Source organism: Symphalangus syndactylus, chromosome 12 (genome assembly GCF_028878055.3).
Source record: "Symphalangus syndactylus isolate Jambi chromosome 12, NHGRI_mSymSyn1-v2.1_pri, whole genome shotgun sequence".
Taxonomy (NCBI): domain Eukaryota; kingdom Metazoa; phylum Chordata; class Mammalia; order Primates; family Hylobatidae; genus Symphalangus; species Symphalangus syndactylus.
Window position 1 is genome coordinate 47,617,640 of NC_072441.2, and position 26,908 is coordinate 47,644,547.

The following is a 26,908-nucleotide window of genomic DNA, read 5'->3' on the forward strand; positions in this document are numbered from 1 at the left end:
CACCCTGCCATGACTCCTTTTGTCACAATCAGGAAGTCACCTGCATGGTCACTTGCAGGTGAAGCTGGATCTGTTGAGATAGACTCAGCCATGACCTGGCTTCACCCCTGCCTGTCCCTTTTCTGTAAACCCAGTAGGGCTGGCTATGGAGGCCAAAGAACCAAATTCATCCTGTCTGAGCCAGTGAAGCATGCTCAGGACTCTTCATGCCCACTGGACATTGGGCCATGCTGAGGATGGCTTTCAGGGGAGAGAAAGAGGCCCCAGTCAAGCAGATGCTGGACAGATGTCAGCAGCACCTAACTCCACTTATAAACCAGGGCAGAGACTTCCTCTGGGCACCTCTATTGTGTGTGCTGAAGTTTTACTGTTCAAGCTTTTCCTGCAGCCAGGAAAGAGGCAGACAAGTGAGAGCTCATCCTCTCTGTCCTGCCCATAGGGGACCAGTCTGTTTAAACACATTTTATTACAGGCAGCTGCAGTCACCCTCCAGAATCCAAGGGCACATGCCAGTTTTCCCTCCATGCTCCTTGGTCTAGCAAAGCCAAGGATCAGCCTACAAATAGGCAATGCAGGTTAGGCTACCCCAAGGGCCCATGCATGAGCCCCTATCTAGAAACTCAGCCCGGAGGAAGGATGCTTCATTCATCACAGGGGTTCTTAACCTGGGATTCAAGAGCTCCTGCAGGATCATAAATGTGACCTGGGGCTCGGTAAATTCCCTGAAACTTTTGCAAAAATGTGTGGAGGGAGGTAATGGGAAGCAATGGTGCATTTTTACAGGAATAGGCTACAAATATTCATCAGATGCTTAAAATGTTCCATGACCTCTAAAAGATTAAGAACCACACACTTAGTGCTTCCCAGGTCTTTCCAAGAATCCATCCCAACAGAGGAATCTCTTAACCATCACAATTCAGTTCCATTTTCCAGGGGGTCTATGTGTTGGGCTTTTTGGGCCATGCTCTCTGGGAGGCCTCCTTCTCTGTACAGATCTTTCAGGGCCTCAGAGCCACCCTAGTATAGGGTCTGATGATCACCCTTCCTATTCTTCTCACAGGACCTGTGAGAGACTCCCTGAGACAGGAGGAGCAGGATACTCACCTCTTGCCTGCTACGGTGGCATCCCCTGAGGTCACTGTGGTGTCCCCAGTGAGCATCTTGAATGTGGTTGTTTTGCCGGCACCATTCACTCCCAGGAGGCCAAAGCACTAGGAGAAAACACATAGCTAGCCTGGCCCTAGAGACCCAGAAGGTCTAAAATGTCAGGCCCCAGGGTAAGTATGTGAGCTGAGGGAGGCATTTTAGACCTGGGCTGCCATCAGAGGCCACGAGCCATGTGTGGCTACTGAGAACTTGAAACATATCTAAGTCCCAGTTGACATGGGCCCTGAGTGTAAAGATTCAAAGACTTAAAAACAACAAAAAATTGTCAAATATTTCATTAATAAGGTTTTCTATTAATTACATGTTGAAATAATATTTTGGATATATTGAGTAAAATAAAAAATACTAGTGAAATTAATTTTACCTATTTTCTTTTTACTTTTCTCATGTGGCTAGTGGAAGATTTAAAATTACATATGTGACTTGCATTATGGCATTATGTTCCTATTGAATAGCTCTGCCTTATGGGGAGGAGAGGCAGGCACAAGAGCTGATATTCGGAAGCCTTTCACATGTGGTCTGCAGAGTACTCACCTCTCCAGGGCGAACTCCGACACACAGCCTGTCCACTGCCGGGCTGGAGGTGCCTGGATAAATCTGCAAGATACGAAGAAATCAGACTGAGAACTGAGACAGAGTTAGAGCAAGGAGGAGAAGAGGGAACAAAGAGCAAAGGATGGTTTAGGAGAAAACTACCAGCACTAGGAGGTTACATATTGACATGGGCAGGCACAGAGGTGTAGTGAGTACTGAGACATCTTGAAGCTGACCCATGCTCTGCAGAAATGGAACACAGAAAAGGGAGTGATGCTCAGCTGGAGTGATTCTCACTGAGGCCCTGAGTCAGTGCCCGAGATGAATAGCAGGGAACACACATTGGAATTAGATGTTCTTGGAAGACAAGTTTTAACACAGAGAGGATGACCCCACATAAAACTAGGAAACCAAATTGCTTGCATAAGCATATCAATTGTTCTATAGAAGGAAAATGGCAACATCACGCCAACTGTGGATCTAACCAGCACCTCCAAACTCATACCCATTCCCTTACCTTGGTTAGTTCATGTAGCCTTAAGATGTCAGTTTTATTTCCACCAGTAATAATTCTTTGTCTTTCTTCAGCCACATCATCGTCTTCATCAACAATGGGCTCCTTAGGGGGCTGAGCAATCCTAGATGAAGAAAATGGGTCAGGATTGGGCTGGCTGTACAGTGTCCTTGGCACTGTCCTTTCCATTGGACCTCTCTTCCATTTCCTTGCTTCTGCTTCCTTCTGGGCTTCCATCCTTTAAGACTTAAATTCTAAAAAGGGCTCCCAGTAGGAGAGGCATTAGGCGTTAGGTAGAGAGGTCAAGTGCTCATGTCCAGAGTCAGCCTTGGGTTCCAGTCCCGGCCTCCTCATGTGTGATCTTGGGCATTGGACCTCTCTGAACCTTGCCTACTTCAACCATGTGAGGAGGAGGGGGTAACAATACCTGTCTCATAGGATTGTGCTGAAGACGAACTCCGCACAGTGCCTGGCACAGAGTAAAGACTTAGGGCCTGGGAGCACCGTCAGGACTAAAACGCTGCCTCTACAGCAAGCACTCAGTAAGGGGTAGTTACTAACCTCCGAGCCCCCCACTTCCTCCAGTCTGCCCTGCCAACTCCACCTTTCCAAAACAGAGTTGTCATCAGGCCACCTCATGCCTCAAAACCTTCTGTGGTTCCCCATCAGCTGTAGGTTGAAGCCCTCCCTCTGCAGCTGTAGTTACCGCCCTGCAATCCAGCCCCACCTACCCTTCTCACTTACCTCTTGCACTAACTCCTCTGTCAGCAATTGGCATCTCCCCCTGGTTCCCAGTCCTATTGGTCATTCCCGTCTCCCAGCCTCCTCATGTGTTTCCAGTCCCTCAATGTTCTCCTCCACCTGCCCCACCAAATGGAATCTTTCCCATTCTTAAAGACACAGCCTCTTCTTTGAAACCCTCCCTGACCTTCTGGAAGCCAGGGACTATGGTGTACTTCTCTGGTCCTCTTTAGGCCCTAAGGCAGGCAGGACTCATTCAAATGTGTTGACATCAGAGTTTGAAGCTAATGAGTCAATTTGGGTAGTCAACCTCCCGACCCGCTCTCTCCCACACAAAGGCCTCTAAAAGGTATGGCCAAGGCTGCAGAAAGGGTCTGCAAGGGCTGAGGGTGCCAAGGACAACAATTCCTGACACTGTCTCCCATAACTAGAACTGCTTGTGTATCCTGTTTCATTAGGAGTGTGTTGACACCTGTGATCTCATTCACCTCTCACAGTCCTGTGAGTAGAAAGGCAGATTCATTTCCAATAAATCAATTCCCTGTGGATCAAAACATAAAACCAAGTCCTTGGAATCTATTTGCAGGTGACCACACTCAGCCTGAGAGGAGGAAAAGTTAAGAAACAAAACACTATTGGGGAAAGCTTGCTAGGAAAGGCTGCTGCTTGGCAATTCAGGCCCCTGCGTAAGGACAATAAAGGTAGGCCTGGATTGCAGAGGGGAGTAAGGCAGGGGCCCACCCAGCTTCAGGAAGAGCCTGTGGAAGAATGGCAATTGCCAGCTAACCTGGCATTTGAGAAGCCCTGGTCAAAAGTCAGGGTGGGCAGCTACCCACCTTCCTCCAGGAGCGGGAGGTCGTGATCACTGCCCGCACCCCTCCACATGGCTCCCATGTTACTCCCATGCTCCCAAATCTCTAATTAGCAAAGGGGCCTGCTGTGGCTCTTCTCTCATAAATACATTAGTCTATTTCCTAGTACTTTGGATATTCCGTAACCATTGTTATTTGCAATACTATCATCTAATCAAAATACACATTTGGTAATTAAATGAGAAGGATTAAATATCAGCAATTGAAATTAATAGCACTGCATTTTAAATATTTTAAAGTGGATGCTCTTCACATATTTGAATATGCCTATTTTAACCCAATTCTCTACTTGTATTATTGGAGAAAAGCCAGGCTTTGAGAATGTAAAAAAAAACACCGTGGAGTGGGGCTCCTGAGGAAAGAGATGACCGTGTGGGTATAAGGTCCAGTTGTGGATGCCCTGAGCTGCCCACTGGCCCCAGGGTGTGGCATGGACGTACCATTGGGAGAGGAAGAAGTGGCGCTGGACCAGGAGTGTCAGGAGGAAGTACACTACCCCTTCCGCCACCATGGCAAACAGGTTCTTCCCAATCAGGTCCCAGTGGAATGGATTTGCAGAGTGCTCCTCACCTGGGCATCAACAGGAATTGAGTCCACTTCAGCCGCCCCAGCTCACCCCACAGACCTGGCCACAGCACAAGGCCCACTAGACCAAGCCTTATGTGGGAACTGAGCAAGAGCCAAACACCCGCCTCCTCTGGGCTGCCCTCCATCCCTCCTGTGCTCCCCAGCCATGGAAACAGAGGCACCCTAATCCCCTCTAGCTGGCAGGACACTTCCAGCCTAACAAGGTCCCCTCCCAGCACTAGCCCCTGCCACGGTCTGATGCAGGAGCCCCCCGGTAGCCCTCCCAGCTTTGGACCCAGGGCCCATGCTCCACGGGCCTTGGCTACCACCCACCAAACCGGGCATAGACATCTGTCACAGCCTGGCTCAGTGCAAGGTCAATGAGGCCCCGGCCCAGGCAGAAGTGGGGGAAGATAATGAGCAGCTTCCTCAGCACAGCGTTGAACCTCAGCAGCGTCTGAAACAGAGAAGTAGGACTGTTGGAAACGGGCAAAGCCCACCCACCCCTCTCTTCAGCAGGTGGGGCCCGGATGCTCTCACAGGACAGCACAGGGGAAGGCCTGCAGACCGAGAGTCCTTGCAGCCAGACTGGCCCCTGGAGGGATTTGTCCAGCAGAGCATAATGGGTTTGCCATGGAGGTCATGAAGTACTTACAAGCAGTGCCTCAAGGCCAGGCCAAGGAGCTAATCAATTAATGACCAATCAAGGACTGGGGCTCCCTGCAAGTTTCTAGTGGGCGGGAGCTGCCCCTTTGTCTAGCCAGGCAGCATCTTCTAAACATTTACTATGCTCAGTACCATGTGGGCACCGAGGCTAACTGTGAGGAACCTGCATTACTGCCCTTACCCCTCCCCTAGGTGACTCTGGGGATGACAGCAGGAATGTGCAGAGAAGCTGCAGCCCTCCTGCTGTCCACTTCGGGAGCTCTCCCTGCAGACTCACTTTGAAACAACAGGAGCCCTCAATTCATTTGTTAACAGCAGCTGCAGGGGGACAGCAGGCCCTGAGCCATCTCCAGCTCTGCTTTTCAGCCCCTCACGGGGCAACTACCATTGTCTAGGGAGAGGAGGGCTGGAGACTCTCTCTGGGGTCTGTGTTAAGCCAGGGACTTGTTTTCAAGTGGTCGGACTTGGCATGTTGGGCAGAGCCTCCCTTGAGAAAATAGAAGGGACACCGAGGGTTACGAGGCCAGCATAGCTCCTGGCTGGGCCACAGCTGTCCATTCCATCTGGCTCCTCCCTGTCCCACAACCTCCTCCCTCTCCAGCCTCCACACCTGTGCCCTCATTACCTCATCATTCCCTGCCTACCCTGTCTGCCCACTCTTTCTGGAATCACTGTGCTCTTTGGCCTCTAGGCCTGGGCATGTGCAGAATGTTACCTATTGCTCCAAGCAGGAAAGAATGCTCTTTTCCCTTCTGCTTTCTGAAAGATTCCTGTTCTTTTTTAGACAGCTGGCTCAGAGAGTGCCTTCTCTTACAAGCCTTCCAAGATTCCCATGAGAAAGTATCCATTCCTCTCTCCCAGCACTTATCACATTCTCATGATTAATTTTTTTAAAATCTGCCTGCTTTCTCTACTAATCAGTGGGCCCCTGGAGGGTGGGCACTGCGTCCTAATTATTTTTGTGTCCTTCCTAAATACCTGTACATTGATTAGCTCAGAGTAGGCACTTCATTATTTATTAAATGGGCTAATAGAAATCTACAGGCTGAAATTGAACTTCCTCCACCACGGCTCCCCCAGCCCCTGCAGCCTGGCTCTTCCCGCTGCCTCTGGCCTGCAGTGCGTTATCTGCCTCACTCCTCTGATGCTCTGTCACACGCTGTATTATGGAGGATCATACACTGTGGCTTATATCATTGCAAACTTCGTGGGCAGGTCCCTTTCCAACTGGAACAGGAGCCTCTGGAGGGCAGGACGAGTGGGCCAGGCTTGTTTATATCAGCACACACCCAGCACGTGCTGTTCAGCTGGTAAAGACCTCCTGACCGCACGGGGGCGGCAGCTGCTGGGAGCTGGGGAGCCTCCTGTGGGATACTGGGGGTTTCCACAGCAGTTGTGTATCTGATAATTTACATGAAAATGCCAGCTTTTTGAAGGCAGGTGCTTAGCAAGTGTTGGCTAAATGGGTGCAGCCTCAGAGGGGAAAATGTTCTGAGTTGCTTTAAGCTGGCTATTTAATTATTCTGAAGGAACACTCTTCACACTTTGTGGGCTGTGAGCCTGTGACAAACACAGCTCCGCAAAGCAGCATTTTCAGTCACCTGGGTGCTCTGGCCATCTGCTGGGGCTGTGTTCTTATCCTCCCTCTTTCCAGAGTCTGACTCTGACATGCTGAATTTCTTATCATTCATGGGACAGATGAGGCTTCATTACTTGCCTAACGTCCACAAAACCCTAACAAGATCTGGAAAGAGTCAGTCTCAGGGGGCCATGGGTCTGGGCAGTTCATGGTGGGGCCTCTGCACAGATTTGTCCTGTGTTTCCCAGCGGGGCCCAGAGGCAGGTGGAGGTGGGTGCGGCAGGGCAGCAGTGCAGATGTGCTGGCCGGTCCCACCCTCTGAACTGGGAAGAGCTAATGAGGAGAGGGAAGGTTGAGGCGCCTGGGGACACAGGCACGTGGGGAGGCAAATGTTCCAAGGACAGCCACAGCCAGGACTCAGACACAGCGGTGGGGACTGGGAGTGTGGAGTGTGGGGTAAAGACAGCCCTGCAGCGACTGCCTTCTTTTTTTCCCCCTCTTTTTATGATTCAGTTTGGCCATCTGTCTCTGGACAGAAGGAGGTCAGGTGGAAGGGACAAATGGGCTTGGCAGCTCATAAAAGTGAGGCATTCAGCATGGAGAATCCTCAGTCTCTTCCTCAAGATTAACTTGCCCAAGGAATAGTATATGTCAGAGTGTTACAATTTCCACAAGAAAGTGGGAGAAAGAACGTATAGGGATCTGCTGATGTGTCTCCAGAGCACACAGGAAACTCAAATAAGAGTTTGCCTCTGGAGAAGGGAACTGGGTGAGTGGGAAACAGGGGTAGGAAGGAGATTTTTTCATTGTATGCCTTTTTGTTACTTTTAGATTTTGAAATCACCGAAATGTATTGTGCGTGTGTGTAAAACCCATCACCCAAAGTCCCTGAGGAAACCTTTGTGAAAGAGTGAGCAAAGCTTAAAGTTTATTGCAAGAATAAAGTTTTGCTTGCAGAATAAACACAGAAAACCATTTCATTCAGAGCACAGAAATGAAAAAGGAGCTTATAGGAAGGAAAGAAGGAAGAAGGAAGGGAGGATGGAGGGAGGATGAAAAGAAAAAGGGAGAGAGGACGGAAGGGAAGGAGGGAGGAAGGAAGGAAGGAAGGAATGAAAAAGGAAGGAAGGAGGGACGGGGGAAGGAGGGAGGAGAAGAAGGAAAGAGGAAGGAAGGATGGGAGGAAGGAAGGATGGGAGGAAGGAAGGATAGGAGGAAGGAAGGAAGGAAAGAAGGAAGGGAGGGAGGGTCGGGGGTAGGGAGGAAGAAAGTGGCACTCATCTGCATTCAGCTGCTACATGTACGATGCTTGCCCCTGGCTCTGCTTGACCAACACATACTCTACTATCCTACTAATCAAACAAAAAAGCCAAGAAAGTTATGCTCACCCGATTAGTCTCAAATAAGTCCAAGATGAAGGTAATAGCACTGCTGTTGATGCCAATGAACAGATTAGCACAAGATAAAGCCACATAGGCTGTGCTGGGGACATCAAACAGGAAGGATGCTGGGTACATCATGGGAATGACCGCCCATCTGTGTGAAATGAGACAACTCAGAGTGATGGAGTCCCACATTCCATTCCACCTACAATACGTCTAGATATAATGCACTCCCCTTACACCTGGCCAGCGTCCCAGGGGACCAGAAAGATACTCCATTTGTTGGTCTCTGTGCCTCAACTTTAAATGGAGATAAAGATGCCTGCCCTGACCACTTCATGGGGTTTTGTGAGGAGCAAATGGGCTGCTAGCTGTGTATGTACTCTGTAAACGACAAAGCTCTGTACAATTCATAGGAGGGTTCTCCAACCTGCAACACCTCCCACTCTCGCCTGGGTCAGCAAAGCCCGGCTGAGGTCATCTCAGATGAGCCCAGTGAGCTCATCTTCACAGCTTATAGTCAGGTTGGTTCCCACATTCTCTATTTCCAAGAGCAATATGTGGAGACCGATGCTCTGGTAAGGCTCTGCTGGCCCACAGAGGAAGGACCAGGATCACCATTTTCATTTTACAGATGAGGAAACTGAGGCCCAGATGCATGAGTTACTCATTCAAATTTACACACGTGGGAAAGAAAGTTGCATGCTGGGCCCTGTAACTCTGCTGATGTAACCCCTGTGTCATCCTCTGTCCCTGACTCAGGAGGAGTTTTTTGGCCAGAGTCTTCTACTGTGTGCGGTAACTCTTGGCCAGTTCACATGGGGATGCTGAGGTGGACAGACTGGCCACAGATGAGTGAGAGTCAGAGCTGGGTGAGGAGCTGGGGAATGGCTGACCCCCAGGCTTTGGTCAAGGCCTCAGTTTGAGCAGAAGATTCAGATCATACGGGACTTCTCTCATTGTCGCTGACAGGACGAGGCCTCAGAGATACCTCTGTCGGTGGAGTCAGAAACAGAAGCCAGACAGATCCCTGGTTATCAGCCTCAGACCCTACCTGGGGCCGGAAGCTAAACTTGTGGGTGCTACCACCACAGGACAGCCCAGGTTTTCTGTCAGGAGATGATCCCCCACCCCCACCACCAGGCTTCTCTTCAAAGGGATTAGCTAACGGCCCAAACGGCTTACCCATATAGCAGGAGCAGTGCCACAAGGGCAGGAAGGTTTTCTGGAGAAGTGTAGGCTTTCTTCTGAAACCCGATGAAGATGCCCACCACCAACCCGGCGCTCACGGCATAATTCATCTCGGAAAGAGAAGAGGAGAGCAAGTCACTTAACCTCTCAGACCTGCTTCTGGCTCTGCAAAATGAGGGGTGGGGCCAGGCTCCTCCAGCTCGTAGGGTCTGGGATTCTGATTTGACTTGCTTTTTAAACAGTTCTTGGTTGGGAAACATATGTTAAGCTGTCACTAGTCCTCCTACCCCACCCCGTGCCCTACCTCCCTGCCAAGGGAACCTTCAGTTTGTATCTTTTGAAAGGATCAATTACAAAATCCTGCCTGGTCTCTCACTCTCTCTAATTGGTCATAAAGTTTTGTTGATTCTTCTTTCTAAGCATGTCTTCAGAATTCAGAAAAACTTAAAGCCTAGTTCTTGGCTTCACAAAGCTCAAATAAATAATGATACCCTTTTTAAACAATTTAGTCCTACAGCCATTATACTGGGCACAGAAAGGGGACAGCAACAGTGGGGTTAGGGGAGAAGCCACAGTGGTCAGGAGCAGGGCAAGAACCAGAGACGGGCTTCCTCAGAGGGCGACCTGGTGTGGGGTGTGGAGGCCTCAACGGGATGAGAAAGATATCTTTACAGGAGGCTGATCTGGTGCGGGGTATCAGACCCAGAGCAGAACGAGGAGGACCTGCACGCAGCAGAGGCAGCTGGAGCAGGGAGAGGATGGCGTCCGCATAGGGAGGGGATGGTGGCAGAGTTGGGCACTGTTGACGTTCAGGTGTATAGGTCCGGTAGATAAATGAGTTGGGAGTGAGAGAAGCCAGTGTCTCACTGTTGGAGAAGGGAGTTACAGATGAGGAAAGACAAAAAACTAGAACGAGCCCTGTGGAGTTGGCTTTGGTGAGCTCATAGTGTTCAATGTATAGGTAGATAGAGAACTATAGATAGAGGTGTGTGCATACCTGTGTGTGTACATCCATATCTTCCCCGGTTCTATCACTGAGAAGGCCTGGGACCAATGGTGCTCCAGAGGCAATGAACATATCTAGCACTCAGATCTTGGTTTCTGAGGGCCACTTCCCACTGGCAGGAACCGGGGCTTCTTGGGGAGAGGGTAGGAGTGGGGATAATGGAAGGATGAGCCTGGAATATCTTGCTGTGCCATTGAGCATGGAGGAGCTCCCGGGGGATGAGGACCCAAGTCAAGACGATACAGAAGCCAGCTTCAATGGCCCCCCACTGACCACACTGGGGATAATGTGAATATCAAAATAAATAGTGATAGTCTCGGATCATAGTCCATTGATTAACACACGAACCATGACTGCATACAGAGACAAGTAAATGGATGAATAAATGGAAAGTTGTATAATGAATAGGATATTTATATATCTTTGAAGTGCCTCTACCCGAAATTTGTATTTATTATAAAGGGGAAAAGAGTAATTTTACAGTGAAGAAGCTCAGCAGACACCTTCTTAAGTGACTGAATTGAACATCATCAGTAACAGAACAAATTGAAATCAGAAGCTACCTGATAGGATGCAGTGAGAACACAGCATCTGTTCAGTGATACTGCTGCCAAGATGCACACCCTCAACCTGGGCAAGAGGAAACCTCAGACAAGCTCAGACCAAGGGACATTCTGCAAAATAACCAGCCTGCAATCCTCAACAGTGTCAAGACCATGAGTGTTAACGAAAGACTGTGGAACTCTTCCAGGCTGAACGAGACTAAAGAAACAGCACAATCAAATGTCACGCATGATTCTGAGCTAGATCCTTTTCTCTGAATGACATCACTGGGGCAATGGGTGAAACAGGAGTGGAGTGTGAGGATTAGGTGGTGATGACACATCAGTGCTGGTTTCCTCATGTTGACAGTTTGTGTTGTGGTTGTAGGGGCGTGTCCTCGTTTGTAGGAAGTACACATTGGAGGTGCTGAGGGGTGTGCGAGAGAGAGACAGGAAGAGAGAAATAAATGAGAAGGGGCATCTTGTTGAGAAGTTACTTTCAAATGACTCAGAAAAAAAGGTTTGAACTGTACTTGCAACTTTTCCATAAGTCTGTAACTGTTTTAAAATTTTAAAGAAAAATAGATGACACATATAAGCATTTAAAACATTATATATGTGCTAAGTGAATGACATAAGCAATAATTGTTTGTTCCTTCATTCAACTTTTTTGCCACTGGCTAATGGCGGTACTAAGTTCCAAAATGATAGATCACAGAGGTGAGATTCCAGGCCAGCTTTCAAATTCTGGAGCATCAGAAAGCCTGCTAACATGGTGCCTGCCATCTTCTACCGCTTCGTTGGACTACCAGCTAGTATGGACTGCCAGCTAGTATCACCTCCCACCTCAGATGTCCACGCTATCCTAGCTACATCTCTCTCCATAGGCTCAGAGATCCCTGTAAGCGTGCGCATACACACACACGTGGGGCTGGCCCACGTGTGTAAATTCTATTTCTCATCTTTTATAAAAGTAAAATTAAAAGCCTCAGCACTTTTCTAAGTAACTTTTCAGTGCCGGTGGGCCTAGCTCCTTTTATGTTAGAATCACAGGGCCAATGTGGCACCTGCAATTGATGCTCTTATCCAAAGAGAGGCTTTCAGGTTCTGACCTCCTCCCCATGCATTTATGAGTGTTTCCTCATGTGGCAGAAGAGAGAGGAAATAATTTAGTTGCTACTGATAATTTCTGGTTTTGTATTGTTAAGTGATAGCTGCTTACTAAGCTGAGTAAGACAGATATTATATCTTCAGGAATTCTAATATTCACCAACATTTTTAAAAGCCATGGAAGAGAAAGTCATTTGGTGTTGGTCTCCATCAGTTGGTATATCTTATCATCACATGCAGTGGAGGCTCATGTTGGTCTTAAAATGTTGAGATGTCACTACTCAAGACACCTAGAATAGACTGGGGTTGATGTCATAATGATCCTGCTACATCATAACTAGGCCTTTACTACCAATTCCTTTGGCCCTGCAGCCTGTAATAAGGTACCCTATCCTGACCCCTCCCTACCCCCACCAACCTTGGTTGTAAGGAAGGCAGTAGTGTGCTATTGATTTGATAAATATTTTTTCTTCATTTTTCCCTGTAGCGGTGGTTAATCTAATAAGTGAAGGTCTTATTACTTTGGCCACTGGCTGGGGTTGCTGGATTTGGCAAATAAAAACCTAAGATGCCTAGTGAAATTTGAGTTTCAGATAAACAACCAGGTTTTTTTTGTTTTTGTTTTTTTAGTGTAAATATGTCCTGTGCAATATTTGAAGTAGAGTATGCTTATACTAAAAATTATTCATCATCTGAAATTAAATACTGGGTGTCCTATATTTATCTGGTAACCCTATCACAGGGGAAGTTTTACCCTTACCTTTTTGAAGGTGGGGCAGGATTTGAGAAGGCAATTTGGGGTGAAAGATCCCTTCATATTACCTTCTCAGCGCCAGACTGATTGCAGGAAGGCCAGACTCATGCCTGCAGTGCAGCAATTATTTGATGGGTCAGAGGCTCCCTCGGTGCAGGACACAGAGAGCCCCCACCCACCAGTTGTTAAGCTGCACCCTACAGCCTTTCATAGCTTTGGGCTCCTAGTTCTCTGCCTTTCTAAGAAGATGTCAAGGGACAGCAGATACACAAGGCCCTTGGCGCAGTGCCTTTCAGCAGCCCTGGCACTGTGAGAACACCCTCCCTACTCAGTCTGGTCCTTCAGAGCACACACAAGCTCCACCTTGGGCCCACGGAGGGGAGGGAGGTGCTATAAACTGACACTTACGATATCCCAGAGGAAGTTGGTCACCCAGTAGGTGATGGGGCTCACTCCACTGATAAACTGGAGGTGCTTGGATTTGTTCACCCTCTCCTGGATCAAATAAAGGACAAAGCTGGCTGGGACGAAGGACATGGAGAAAATTATGCAGATGGCAACCACAGCATCCACTGAAGTGGTCAGCCTGCAGCAGGGCCAGAGACACAGGGAGAGGCCGATGAAGAGGGAGGAGCAGAAGGAGGAGAAGATACAAAGTCAGGCTTTGGGAAGGCCTTACACCTGCCTAGGGGTGGCCTCCAGGTTCCCCTTCTCTACCTTGAAGCCGTCACTCCCCTAAACTGTCTTAATCCATATGGACCAAGGTTAAATGGGTATTTGTGGGTTGCCTTTCTGTTTCATGTGAATATTTCTAGACAACCTTTCTTTTTATTATATTCTCTATTTTTATGGTGTATAGAAATAGATGTTTATATTAATCTTATGTACTGCAATGCTCTTATTAGCTCTAACAATCTGTCTACAGAGTCTCTTGAATTTTCTATGTTGACAGACATATGGTCTGTGAGATTTATCTTTTGTTAATCATCTTGTGAAATCACATTTTCAAGAACTACATCATAACACACGGAAATGTTCATAATGTAAATTTAAGTGAAAGGAGGGCAGGCAAGTTGTACAGGGACTTGGCTCTATTTATCCTTTCCTCAGCCAAACAGAAGGCATCTGGCTGAGGGGTAAGTTGGGGCTAAAGCCAGCCTGGACTTTATGTACAAGCCATAACCCCTGGCATGGGACAGTGTCCACCTACAGAAAAGAGCACTTTTACTAATTTCCACAAAAGCATCCTCTGTGGTAGTCAGTGCCTTGATAAAGCTACAGATCATATCATCCACACACGTAGTAAGCTTAGAACAAATGACTGGAAGGAGACACACGAAAGTATGGCTGAGTGAGAATTAATAGAGGACCGTCTAGGGCCCTAGGATGTCCAGAGGAAGACACCAAGGAGCCAAGGCCCAGGTTTTAGTGGATGACCCTGGGCATGTTCACTGGCACTCAGCCTGTGCTAGGATAGTAAAATCAGGACCCCACACGTCGCTGAAGTTTGCACTAACAAAGGCGCTCCTACCAACGCCTCCTCCACGTAGGCCTCAAATAGAGTGAACACACCACAAAACGCACAAGACCACTGTCTGCACTGGCTGAAACTGTGCAAGAAGGGCCTCAGCTTGAGGGTAGCAAAGCTCTGTCGACATCTCCAAAGTATGCTCTTCTGAGGAAATCCCTGGAATCTAAGATAATTACTCCGAGGGAGCTGAAAGGTTTACTGAACTTCGCCAGTTCCTGGCAGCTGCTTTGCACATAGCAAAGATAATAATTGTATAAGCTCCAGGAGCAACTTGCTATCAAGAGCCAAAAGGGAACGGAACCAAATGTAAACTTACTTTCCACATAAATGTTGGGGAGAAAGAATGACCAAGAGGGCTGGTACGTGAAGTGTGAGGCACTTAGTTGAAAGTCGGATGTTTACATGTGCCTGACTAAACAGCATTACCATCCACACCAGCACTTCACGGTGGTGAGAATTCTCTCGGGATGTTCAAAGAGTGGAGAAGGTGACAAGAAAGTGGTGAGGCTGGGGCTGTGGCGGCTTACACTGTAATCTCTGAGAGCTGCTCCTTGGTCAGGTTCAGGGGTTGGCTAATGACGGTGATTCCATAATCCTCGGGGCTCTTGTCCTTAGGCAGGCTGGCCCGTAAGACGGCGTTGTGGGCCACATTGAGAAAGCTGACCAAGGCATGCCAGCCTTTGTTATTAAACCACACCTGGAGGGTGGAGAGGACATCCGAGACGTTGCACTAACAGCTAGTTAAAGCAGAAATCAGTGAAGGAAAGGAAATTTGAGAAGCAGGAAGGGTTTGGTAGCTGGAAGACATTCCTTGCTAGATTTCAGCAGGAGGAGGGATGGAATTTAATGAAGGTGGGAAAGTAAAAATAAAATAACCAGCTCAGGTAAATTTTTAGCTCCAGAGCAGATTATACACAGGTCAAGTACCTTAATGTTGTCTTCAGTTTCTAGATGTTTAAGGAAATCAGGTATTTCTTTAGAGGCCTCTCTAGTGATAGGGCCCTAAAAACCACGTAAACAAACAAACAAGAGGGTTTTCATTTTTTTTTCCTGTTATCAGTATGAGAGTTTCTCATTCATGGTAATTAAGCAAGTCAAACATCCTACTCAAATCTCCAGTCTGTTTACATACCCCGCTCACATTCATGATCCGGCCAAGGTCGCTTAAAAACCCAACAAGTGCTTCCCCCGTGATGGGGATGGCTGGGAGCTTTCCTCCGATGGAAATTCCTCCATACCTGACGAGGAAACAGGAAATCCTCAGACCAGGGCCACGAACTTCACGCCTACTAGTAGCTCTCTCGGGTTTTGTAGGGAAACATGGACTTTCGGGGGAATTGCCTGGACCAGCGAGCAACATGGCTCCACTTTCCAAACCAGCTTTTAACTCTTTTCCCACTGCTGCTGCCTCCAGGAAGGAGTCCAGACCCTCATCCTGGCCTCTGAGGCCCTTCTGCATCTGGTCTGTGCCCCTCTCCAACTTCATCCTTCCTCAGCCCTTCCCTGGAGTGGCCTATTCTGGACATATCGAGTCACTTCCAAAGCTCCTCGTGGCCCGGACTGCCTGCGTGTCTCTCCCTTTGCAGGGCTGCTGGCTCCCCTCGGCACCTTTCCCTTTTGGGAGCATCAAGCCAACTCCAGGTCCTCTTTCACATGTCACATGTCATCTCCTCCCACCCCAGCCAAGGACTCCTTTTCTGTGCCACCTCTGTGCTTTGCAGGTACTTCTAGCAGCACAGGACCCATCTTCATCCTGTCATCCCTACCTCTCGGGGCTTCTGCGCCTCACCCCTGTTCAGGGAGGCCCTTAGCCTCTCCTGCCTGGACTTGTGCTGTGCTTCTTCACTGGCCCTGGCAGCCACCTCCCATACTGCCCTGGAAGTCTGAAGTGACTGTGCGGAAACACCAGTCTGAGTGCATCACTCGCTGGCCTCAAACCCTTCAAAGGCAGGGCAGAAGCCAAAGTCAACAGAACAGAATGAATTAGCTGGTTATACCAAGCAGAGGAGGAGCTCTTTCTCAGGGCCTTGAATCACTGCCTCACTCCTACTTTCTGTCTCAGCTGAGTCCCCACACGTCCCTCTGGAGAGCAATCCTGAAAGCCAAGTTTCATGTGTACGGTCTAGAATCTGCCCAGGAAAGCACATCCATGTCAGCCCCGCACCTGTTCTGGAGGTGCAGTTCCCGAGGGAGGCTGGGAGGCAGCAGGCTCCTAGAGTCCCCCTTGATGAGGCTCCAAACCTCTGGAAACATTTCAACCTCCAGGATGCCTCAGGAATGGGGTAAGTCTGGGACTGGCCCACACTCCCTGAAGCTCAAAAGGAATGGGCCAAGGAGTGTCCCGGGTTTAGGCTACAAGGCCCTCTTGTTGGAGTATTAGAAACTGTTATATACTTGGAGGTTTTAGAAGCTTTTTTTGGGTGAGAATGCTCTGAAACGCCTCATCAGGGAATGCCACCCCCACTTATGTCCTCCAAGAAGAGACACCACTGAGTGTCTTCTGAGTCTGGCATGTCCCTAGCCACATGTTCTTCAGGACGTGCCTTGTGACTTCCTGAGCACATACAGAACAGCCCCTCCTCATGGCTGTGAAGTGTGCCTTTTAAAAGTGTGCAATTATTTCAACAATGAATCAATCTGAGATTTTAATTCTGATAAAAATAGTTTCTTACCTCTGTTCATTGACCCAGAATTTGCTCTTTAAGCTGAAAGCCAAAATAAAATAATGCAATGAATACCACAAGTACAGCAGTGCTGTTAACTTTCTTTCCCAAACATTCATTTTGAAGACTGAAGTCTCAGTCTTCAGGGGCATTTTTGCATTTTCTGATATCCAAGCAATGCGGAAGCCGCCCAGCCCTGGGACATTGCCTGAATACATGTGCAGAGAAAGCACCTATGTTTTCCCCCACTGGCTCTCCAAATCATATCCCACATGCTGGACTTTCTGAGTGGTCCTGTTGTCAGGTCATACGTCAGGTCAATATGCCTGATCTGGACCCGGAACACACAGCAACGACCATGTCAGTGTGGAATGAAGGCTGCAGCCCTCCTGTCTTCCACTCCGCACAAATGAGACTCTAACAACCACCTACACACCTTGGGGGAGTTCCGACTCACTCCACAGCCCAAAGTTAAGGCACTGACATTCAGGCAATCAAGGGTAAAATGACAAAATGGGAAATGAACAGATGCCAGCTCTGGACCCCAGAGCTCAATCCCATAAACTGTCATTGTCATCAACCTTTAAGCACACACGCACAAAATCCAAAATTTCAGACTGCAGATTTGCTGCTGAGAACTCAGTTTGGGATGGTTGCTGTTTATTGCATTCTATTTATTCTGCTTTTATTTTGGGGCTTGGATGGCGTTCTTTGTTTTGCTAAATGCTTTCACCATCTGCAGTGTGTTCTAGTTAATTAAGTCAATTTATCCCTCGTTCAGGGCTCTGGCAGGTGGAGCAACAGAAAGTCCTACTAAAGTTAGACAGAAGGTTTTATCTTAAAGCCCCAGAGCCTGTGTGGACTGGACCACACTTCCTTAGGATCCTCTCTCCTGGCATGGCATGCCCCTGTCAAGCTGCTTGTTCTGATACGGGCTGCCAAAGCTGTTCCATCCTGGATGGGGCTGATAAGAACAGCTGGAGAGCCAAGAGAACTAGATATTTCTTGAAAAGTTCATTGGCATCTCAAAGGGCAGTGATCACAGATGATAACTCACAGTTAGAATATGACAGCTGCAGTTGATCTGGCTCGCCCTGGCATGTGCTGGACTCAGACACTAGCCCGCTGCCTCTTTCCCACCCTATCTTTTTCCTTTCTCTTTTTTGCCACTTTTTTCCTCTTTTTCCTCTACCTTTTCCCCTACACTCCTCCACCTCCCTCCAAATTTTTACTCTCTAACTAGTTAAAATACGTGGCTGCATTTTTGAAAAACTTCTATGGTCTTCTGATATAACTTCTAATAATACATGGGTTAAAATTTAAGACTGCTTGCCCTAAATGTAAAAACAAACAAACAAACAAAAAAGAATTAATCTTAAGTTACATTTTACTTGTATGTGCCTCAATTGCTTTTTATGTTGAATGGGGCCCTCAAATTAGATAAAAAAGAAAGAAATCTACTGCCCTGATCATAGATAAATTGTGAGAGAAAATTATCTTCTGTCCCTAGTCAATATCTTCTACAGGGAGCCAGGATAAAAAGCATAAAAGGGTTTCTTCTTACCTGCTTCTTATAAGAGCAGGATACGTTTTTACCAAGAAGTCGGAGATGTTCCTGTCCGTCAGGTCTTGTAGAATTTCCGTGCTGCGCTGTGTTCTCTGGGGCAATAAGACACCCACGTTAATTACCTTGGAACTTGAGAACTTCCAGGCAGTTTGTGAAACTGCTTGTTCCCTTCCAAAAATTATTTATGGATTCAGCTGCTGAGAAAATACTAAATAAAGTACTGGCATCTCCCTAGTTCTCACTTCAATGATGTGTAACTCATCTTTGATGCCTCTTTTTTCGCCAATCCATTGACAAGACAGAATGGCATCACTCCAAAATAAATCTCCAATCCATCTGCGTTTCTCCATCTCCAATACTGCCACGCTACCCAAGCCACCACCTAGACCACTAGAGAAACTTCCAGACTAGAGGGGGGAGGGACAGCATTAGGAGATACACCTAATGCTAAATGACGAGTTAATGGGTGCAGCAAACCAACATGGCACATGGATACATATGTAACAAACCTGCACATTGTGCACATGTACCCTAAAACCTAAAGTATAATAATAAAAAAAAAAAAAGGAGAAACTTCCAGACTGGTCTGCCTGATTCTGTCCTTGGTCTGCCAACTTCCGTTTTCCACCCAGCAGCCAGCTTGAGCTATAAAAATGTAAACCCGAGCACCTCAGTCACCTTGCTTACTTATCCACTCCAATAAACCCTGGGATCAAATCTCGACTCACTACCAAGGCCCATGTGGCCGATGTGCGCGGCCCTGCCCCTCTCTGAGCTCACCTGCCGCACTCCCCTCCCTGTCTCTCAGCGAGCACCTCTCTCTCCTGGCACAGCTTTGGGCTTGGCTGTTCACTCTGCCTGGGAACTCTACCCATAGACCCTCTCATGGCTCGCTCTCAGTCCAAATTTTATTCCTTGGAGAAATGTTCCTGTTTCCAGTCACTCTGTATTGTCATATACTGTTGTGTTATCTTCACAGCTCTCATCCCCTGAGAATTTCCTCCTGATGGATCTGTTTACGTATTTGTATCCGTCATCCCCCGTGAGAGCAGGGACTTTGCCTGATTTGTGAGCTGTTGTGTCCCCAGCACCCAGAATAGTGCGTGGCATACAGATGACACAGTTGATTTGTGACATTAATGAAATAATTTGAATAGTGCCTTACAATTTACAAATCACTTTCAAAATATATCTAGGACTGGAAGCTAGTTCATCGAAAGATTTTTGGAAAATTCAAAGGTGCATGGGTTTGTCCGCCAGGTGGCAATATTACTGCAAATCTGGGAACACACTGCGCTTACATCCTCACATTAGCCAACTTCACACGTTAGTCATGACCCTTGGGTAAAAGCATTCACTCTGCCAAGGGTGCTGCCCAGAAGTAGTTGAGGGGATTTTGGTGGCATTACACCACCGCTATTGAGCACCATTCTTTCCTTTTTATACACTTTCTATCTCCTCCCCTGTTTTCCCATTTGACTTTCCTCTTCTTTAATTCACTCTTTTCATCTTGTTTCTCTCTCTCCTGCCAGGAGGAGAGCTGGCACCTACCGAATGCTCTCTGTGTGTCGGGCACTATGTTAAATGCCCTACATACATGATCTCACTTCATCCTGACAGTCTTTGAAAGAAGAATTTTTAGCTTAATTTACAGACAGAGAAACTGAGGTTCAGAACAGTTAGCTGACTTGCACTGACCGGGCTGCAAACTTGCGGGTGGGTGGCCCAGGGCCTAGGAACTGAATCTGCCTCTGTCTCCTCCCTGCTCTTTTCACTCAGTCACCTGCTTCTCAAGCTGAAAATGGCACTCAGAAGACCTGCCAAGCTACCCTGGTGGAATCCAGGTTGGAACAATTGCTGCTGGCTGGGATAGCTTATGATAAATTGTTTTATAAAAGTTCTGCCCAATAAAATATTTGTGTAACCCTATCTCCACATATACTAGAAGTCAGGGACAGAGTGCTTCCACCTCAGGACCCACCACATTCAAAGAATGTTAGAGCAGGGAGGGTCCCTAGAGATGACTACATTGCCCCATTTCCCAGATGAGAACAACTGATTGTCTCTGAATCAGGCCCACGCCCTCTGGACATATTCCAGGCCGAATGAGGGATTGTGTTTGAGTGGCTAGGGTGAGCAGATGTGAATAAGAGTGTGGGTTTGTGAGTGTGTGTGTGTGAGAAAGAGAGAGAGAGAGAGAAAGATTGAGAGAGAATGAGAGAGAGATTGAGAGAAAGAGTAAGAGAGAAAGAGTGAGAGAGATTGAGAGATAAAGAGTAAGAGATAGAGACAGAGAGATTGAGAAAGAAAGAGAGAAAAAGAGTGAGAGAGAGAGAGAGTGCGCAGCTCCTGTGCATATGCGTGGCATTCAGTTTCGCTCCAAGGAAGGCATGTATAATAGTGAGGAAATGCAGAAGTGAAAGAAAATGGCAGGAACTGGCTTGCCTTTTTCCAGGACTTTGGCTGCTACATTTTGTCCAGGGACCAAGGACCCACACTACTGAAAATAAGTTTCTAAGCTGGACAGACAGTGTGGAAGTAAGCGTTCATTTAGGAAATGAAACACCATGTAGGTAGGCTTGGCCTCCCCTCCCTCGCCCTGGCCAAGAGCTCAGGGTACAGTATCACAGCCTTGATGTCCTGATGCTGGAGGGTTTTGAGTGGAGGCAGCCACAGGAGCCCTCAGCATTGACAGCAAAGCAAACAAGCAAAGCTTCCTCTTGGGGCACAGAGGACTGAGACAAGCTCCTCGGGTCCTTCTTTTAGGATCCCTATGATGCAGCGGATGAGCTGTGATTCAAAGAGAGAAAATATTGCTTGAGAAATATAAAGATACATGCTTTAGAATATAAAAAAGAGCAGGGATTGGGTGTTCTTGGCATAGAACCATTTATAAACCAGACTGTGATAGGTGCTGTGGCAAAATCTAGTTGCTCCCATTATTTGCTCCTCCCTGCTGCCTTAGCCATAGCCTTTTCTGTTGGGTTTGTAAGTGGAAGTGCTATGTGGGAACTTCAGAAAACCTTCCCTAAACATAGCACATGTGCACACTCTGCCCTCTGTTTTGCGTCATCCTTCTTCCATTCCGCTGCCTGGAAGGCAGCTCCTGACATATTGGCTGATGAGGCTGAGACCTGTTTAGTGTGGAGGAGAAACAGAATAGAACATCACGCACCACCCACATAGACTTTTAGATGAGTGGGAAACAAGTTGTGTCTTGTTTTATCTGCTGTTAGTTTGGGGTTGTCATCACTTGAGTTGAATCTAATTCTAAATAATTCCTTGCCCACATGATTTCATTAAATCCTCATAATAATATTATGAAATAAGCAGTTATTCCCAATTCACAGGTGATAAAATTAAGGTTCAGAGAGGTCAAGTAGCCCACCTGGGGCTCTCCGTGTCCCATACCTGTGCTTTCCCACTGAACTGCATAGCCTCTTTGGGAACTGTTTATTCATTGACAAATCACTGGACAGGGCCGTCTAAGGCCCAGCCCTGGCAAGTCAGCTGGGAGGCCCATTATCAACCAGGGACACAGCCTTCTTCGGTGTCTCTAAATCCCCCAGGAGATGCTCACTGTAATCTGTTCTGGACTTGAGAACTCCCAGGACAGGGTGCTGCTCAGAGCCAAGATCATTAATGTCCCTGCCAAAGATGGATGCTGGCTGTGCATGTATTTGTGTACATACCTGCAGATGTTAGAGACCCAGCACATGGAGAGCTTCTTAATTAAGACTGTTAATCAGTGTGTAAACACATTTGCATTTGAATGTACATCATAGCATTGCTTATAATGATGAAAACTAAAAAACCTATGTGGTCAATAATGGGAGATCAGTTAATTTAAAGTAACTTTAGGCCAGGCGCAGTGGCTCACGCTTGTAATCCTAGCACCCTGGGAGGCAGAGGCGGGTAGATCACTTGAGGCCAGGAGTTCAACACCAGCCTGGCCAACATGGTAAAACCCTGTCTGTACTAAAACTACCAAGAAAATTAGCCGGGCATGATGATGCATGCCTGTAATCCCAGCTACTCGGGGTGGGGGGGAGCGGGGGAGGGCGGGCTGAGGCACAAGAATTGAACCTGGGAGGCAGAGGTTGCAGTGAGCCGAGATTGCACCGCTGCACTCCAACCTAGGTGACAGAGCGAGACTCTGTCTCAAAAAAAAAAAAAAAAAAGGAAATTCAAACAATGGGATAATATACAGATATTAAAAATGATGCAGATGTCTATTTATTGACATGGATGCACATTCATAGTAAATTATGCAGTAAATCAGATTTCAAAACAATATTTGGAATATAATCTGTTTGGGTGGCTGCAAACCAAACATTATCTGTGGTTATATCCAAGTGATGATTTTTTTCCTTCTGACTTACCTGTGTTTTCTAATTTTTCTATAATGGGAACATATGACTTGTTTAATTTTTTTTAGTGCTTAAACACATTTTTTCTACTAGATCAAATAGGAAGTATCTGGTGGAAAATGGAGCTTTTGGTGAGTGGCTTCCTCCAGTTGGCAGCCACAGCGCCCTGCGGGGAGCCCCTCCCAGAGGGTGCAGGGATTTTGGTTTAGTTCCCCTACTCAACTACCAGTTTGAAATGTTAGTTTGTGAGAGACTCAGGAGATACCAGGGACTCCCCCTAGTCCCCACGTGGCAGGCAGACCCGGGGCCCCGTTGTCTGGGGGTCAGGTACCTGGGGGGGTGGGAGGCCCCCAGCGCCCTCAGGGCACTCTGGCAGCATGGTGAGCTTCTCCCTGGTGCTACACCTGCAGGATGGCGAAGGGTTGGCCTGTGTCCATTTCTGCTTCTGGAACAGCTGGGTGATGTTTGGAGACACAGAAGGAGTCTTCCAGGGTGTTGAGTTGCCACAAGGGTACTCCCTCATGGAAGACAAGAAAATATTCCACAATCAGCCCCGAAGTTGATGACAAATCCCTAGGCATAAGAAATTGTGCCCAACCCTTTCCTCCTCCTCTTTAGACCCAGGCCCTTTCTTCTTATCCTCTTGGAGGCTGGTTTCCGCTCAAGCAATATCAAAACTAGGCTTTCGTGACTGACTAGGTGTGGGGCTGGGGAATCTCTCGCTTGTGGATCCTTTTGTCTCCCTTTTTATTCCTAGCAGCTCTAGCTGTTGAGAGACACAGCAACCAAAAGAAGAATTTTTTGAAACTAGTCTGTTTTGGTCCTTACTGACAGCTTTGAAAAAGACTGAGTGAGAAAAGTTAAAATTATATTGAACTTTTAGGATTCCTGGTGGATGTCAACAGCCTTTGCTAACTCCCTTCTCCAGACTCACGACAATCACAAAGTACTGGCCACTATGTCACTCATGCCATTCAAGGCCCAATCACACAATAGCATAACCCTATTTCCCTCCCTCCCTGCTCAGAGGCCTTTCAAATAAGTTATGGGGAATCATCTGTCAACTCAACATAGAACTTCTACGCTGAGAAATATAGAGCTGTCCAGTGGTGTGGGGGCTTCCTAGGAGGTAGTGAATGTCCCTGCACACAAGCGTGGAAGGAGAGGTGGGGGGAGTGCTGGTCAGATATGGAAGTGACCAGCAGAGCAGGACTGAGTGGGGCCTCCCCAACGCCTGCCATCTTGAACTCACCGTCAGGTCCTCCCAGGGGAGCTAGTCTTGTTAGGACAGGGGCACATAGGGACTTACGGAAGCCACCCTTCCTTCAGGCAGCGGTTGCCAAAGCCTGGCTTATTCAGGAGGACATCTGCAAGTACTGTGAGCTGCTCACTGCCCGGCTCATCCATGCTAGATAGAATGAGACATGTGACTGGGATAGAGCAGACTCATGCCAACAACATGCAACTCAGAGCCTTTGCTGGATAGCTGCTGTGTGCCAGGAATATATTGGAGGCACTGAATGCTGCCTTGGGATGGCACTAGCTCTCCTGGGAGTGTGGTAGACTGCCCGAACACTCGTGGTGGTCTGATGGCATGTCACCTGTGCCTCAAAAAGATGGCGCTTCAACCCACTCACCCAAGCTTTGCATTCCTTTCCCTACTTGTCCTTCCCAAGCAGTCCCGCCTGTCCACTAGGATCGCCTTTCCAAGCAGTGGCAGATACATTAAGTTCCTTTCTGCAGGCAGCCCAAAGACCCCTCCCCTCTCTCATTGGTGAAGGTCCCAGTGAAGTGGGAAGGTCAGGGCCCTTCTAAGCAGCGTGTGACCCAGGTGCCCCAAATCCACGGTGGAGAATGGTGACCCCAAGTCCACGCACCTGAAGAAGGTGTACTGCTGCCCGTATATCCAGGGGTGAAGGGTCAAAGCGGGGTATTCGCCAAAAGGAGGGATAACGATAGAAAGCATCAGAGCCAAAAACACAAATGTGGCCGGAAGCACGATCTGTGGGAGGACAGACATGGAATAAACATGACTGTGGCATGGAGACGTCACACGTGCGCGTGCACACACATCTTCATTCTTTTAAACATTTATCCTGCAGCCTCCCAATCAGCCCCTGGTGGAGAGGGTCGGGCTTCTGGGGGAACATAATAGGCAGGGTGTGCAAAGGTAAGATGTGCAGAAGAAAACAGAATGTTCTGGTGGCCACTGAAGAATCTGAATGCAACCCAGTGTTCAGCCAGACGTCGAAGGGCAGTTCAAAGAGCAAGTCATGTGACTCACTGTTCTTTGAAACAGGGCTTCTTTTTCTAAATTAAAAAACATTAAAAGAAAAAAGAGGGCAATGACTTTGATATGTAGGGTCACTGCAAAAATAAATGAAAGCATGACTTTATCCCTCACTGTAAAAATAAAAACAATATTAACATTTTCACTATTATTCTATTTTCTTTGCTAAGGGAGGTCCAACTTACAAAGAAGATTCATGTTACCAAGAATCAAAATAAGAGTTTGGAAAGCAGGAAACAAAACCAGCAGAATCTAAAGAGGGTGCTCCTCGCTGAGTTATAACCCGTGTATAAAGGATCACTCAGGAGAGGAGGGGAAGGCTGGGAGAGGAGCCACTGAGCTCAGCTAAACACCGACCGACAACAGTACCTGCGCCAGGAAGTCCTTGTGGCTGCGGATGGTGTGTTGGAATCTCTTGACCAGCAGCGCCTGCACATGCTGGAGGACCAGCTGTGTCCCTGTGTTGAGCTGCGGGCCTGGACACTCTGGCTCTGGGGGAGGCTGGCCCTCTGGGTGAGCAGCCGGAGCCCCTGGGGAGCAGACATTGGAGTCCTGGGGTGTCTGTCCAGCCTTCTCTCTGGGACCCAAGCAGGGGTGTCGAGGGTTGACGTTTTCTCTTTTCTGCTGAGCGCCACCTGTTTTGAGAGATTGAATTAATAATTTGGAAAACGCCTATAAGGTCTGGATCTCTAATGCCATTTTTTTTCCCTTACAGCATTGGTTTTTCTCTTCATTTAAGTCAGCAATGAAATCCCAGGCTGGTAGCTTAATCCTCTTTATAAAAATCAATTTGCAGTGTAAATTACTTATACCGAGAAATTGTATAGATTCACCTGAAATTGCCTTAAAATTCTCTATTCACATTACAGAGAACAAAATAGCTCTAAAAGCACTGAAATGGAGAAGTTTAAAATATGTAACTTGGTTAATAAAAAAAAAACAAAACTGGCTGGGTGCAGTGACTCACGCCTGTAATCCCAGCACTTTGGGAGGCTGAGGTGGGTGGATCATTTGAGGCCAGGAGTTTGAGACCAGCTTGACCTACATAGTGAAACCCCCTCTCTACAAAAATACAAAAATTAGCCAGGCATGGTGGCAGCCACCTGTAATCCCAGCTACTCGGGAGGCTGAGGCAGGAGAATCACCTGAACCCAGGAGGCGGAGGTTGCATGAGCCGAGATTGCACGACTGCACTCCAGCCTGGGTGACAGAGCAAGACTCCTTCTCAAACAGCACAAAACAAACAAACAAAAAAACTAAGGTGCTGGTCGATACGTGCAATACACTCACATTTATGTTTAAAATTCATGTATCCTACACAAAGAAAAACTGACATCTTGTACACACACACACACATAATTGCAAAACTCTGAAAGAATGCCCACCGGCTGTCAGCAGAAGCTCTCCCTGGGGAGGCAGAGTTGGGTAGAAAGGGGAGAGGAAGTGGGAAGCGAGACTTTAGCCTTTTGTGTATTATATGAATTTTTAAACAACAAAATACATTCACCTATTACCGTTGTACTTAAATGAAAAATCAGAGTCGATGTGGTTCTTTCTGAATTCTTAGCGGATACTGAGAAGTGGTAGAAAAAGTAATGAACTAAGAGTTAGGGGACTGAGGTTTGAATATGGATTCTTACAAGATACATAAATCTGGGGAAGTGACTCAACCTGCCTAAATCTGAGTTTTCTCAGACTTCTCATCTGTAAAATGAAGGCATGGTGGCTCATGCCTGTAATCCCAGCACTTTGGGAGGCCAAGCTAGGAGGATCGCTTGAGCCCACGAGTTTCAAATCAGCCTGTAGAACACAGGGAGACCCTGTCTGTACAAACAACTACAAAAGAAATTAGCCAGGCACGG

The 26,908-nt window shown here is 47.6% G+C and overlaps 1 protein-coding gene across 2 annotated transcripts in view; it reads right to left on the bottom strand.

Moving 5' to 3' along the window:
• ABCA4 (ATP binding cassette subfamily A member 4) overlaps nt 1–26,908 on the bottom strand; it is a 135,897-nt gene that overhangs the window by 20,184 nt on the left and 88,805 nt on the right. For both annotated transcript variants that reach the window (XM_063625539.1, XM_063625538.1), the window contains 17 exons: nt 25,416–25,681; nt 24,634–24,758; nt 24,066–24,164; nt 23,088–23,274; nt 18,384–18,478; nt 16,829–16,861; nt 15,289–15,394; nt 15,084–15,158; nt 14,684–14,853; nt 13,034–13,211; nt 9,208–9,323; nt 8,029–8,176; nt 4,729–4,852; nt 4,269–4,398; nt 2,219–2,339; nt 1,702–1,764; nt 1,105–1,211 (listed from right to left, as the gene is read on the bottom strand). In XM_063625539.1, coding sequence (XP_063481609.1) covers nt 1,105–1,211; nt 1,702–1,764; nt 2,219–2,339; nt 4,269–4,398; nt 4,729–4,852; nt 8,029–8,176; nt 9,208–9,323; nt 13,034–13,211; nt 14,684–14,853; nt 15,084–15,158; nt 15,289–15,394; nt 16,829–16,861; nt 18,384–18,478; nt 23,088–23,274; nt 24,066–24,164; nt 24,634–24,758; nt 25,416–25,681 — 2,143 coding nt within the window. The remainder of the gene's footprint in view (nt 1–1,104; nt 1,212–1,701; nt 1,765–2,218; nt 2,340–4,268; nt 4,399–4,728; nt 4,853–8,028; nt 8,177–9,207; nt 9,324–13,033; nt 13,212–14,683; nt 14,854–15,083; nt 15,159–15,288; nt 15,395–16,828; nt 16,862–18,383; nt 18,479–23,087; nt 23,275–24,065; nt 24,165–24,633; nt 24,759–25,415; nt 25,682–26,908) is intronic.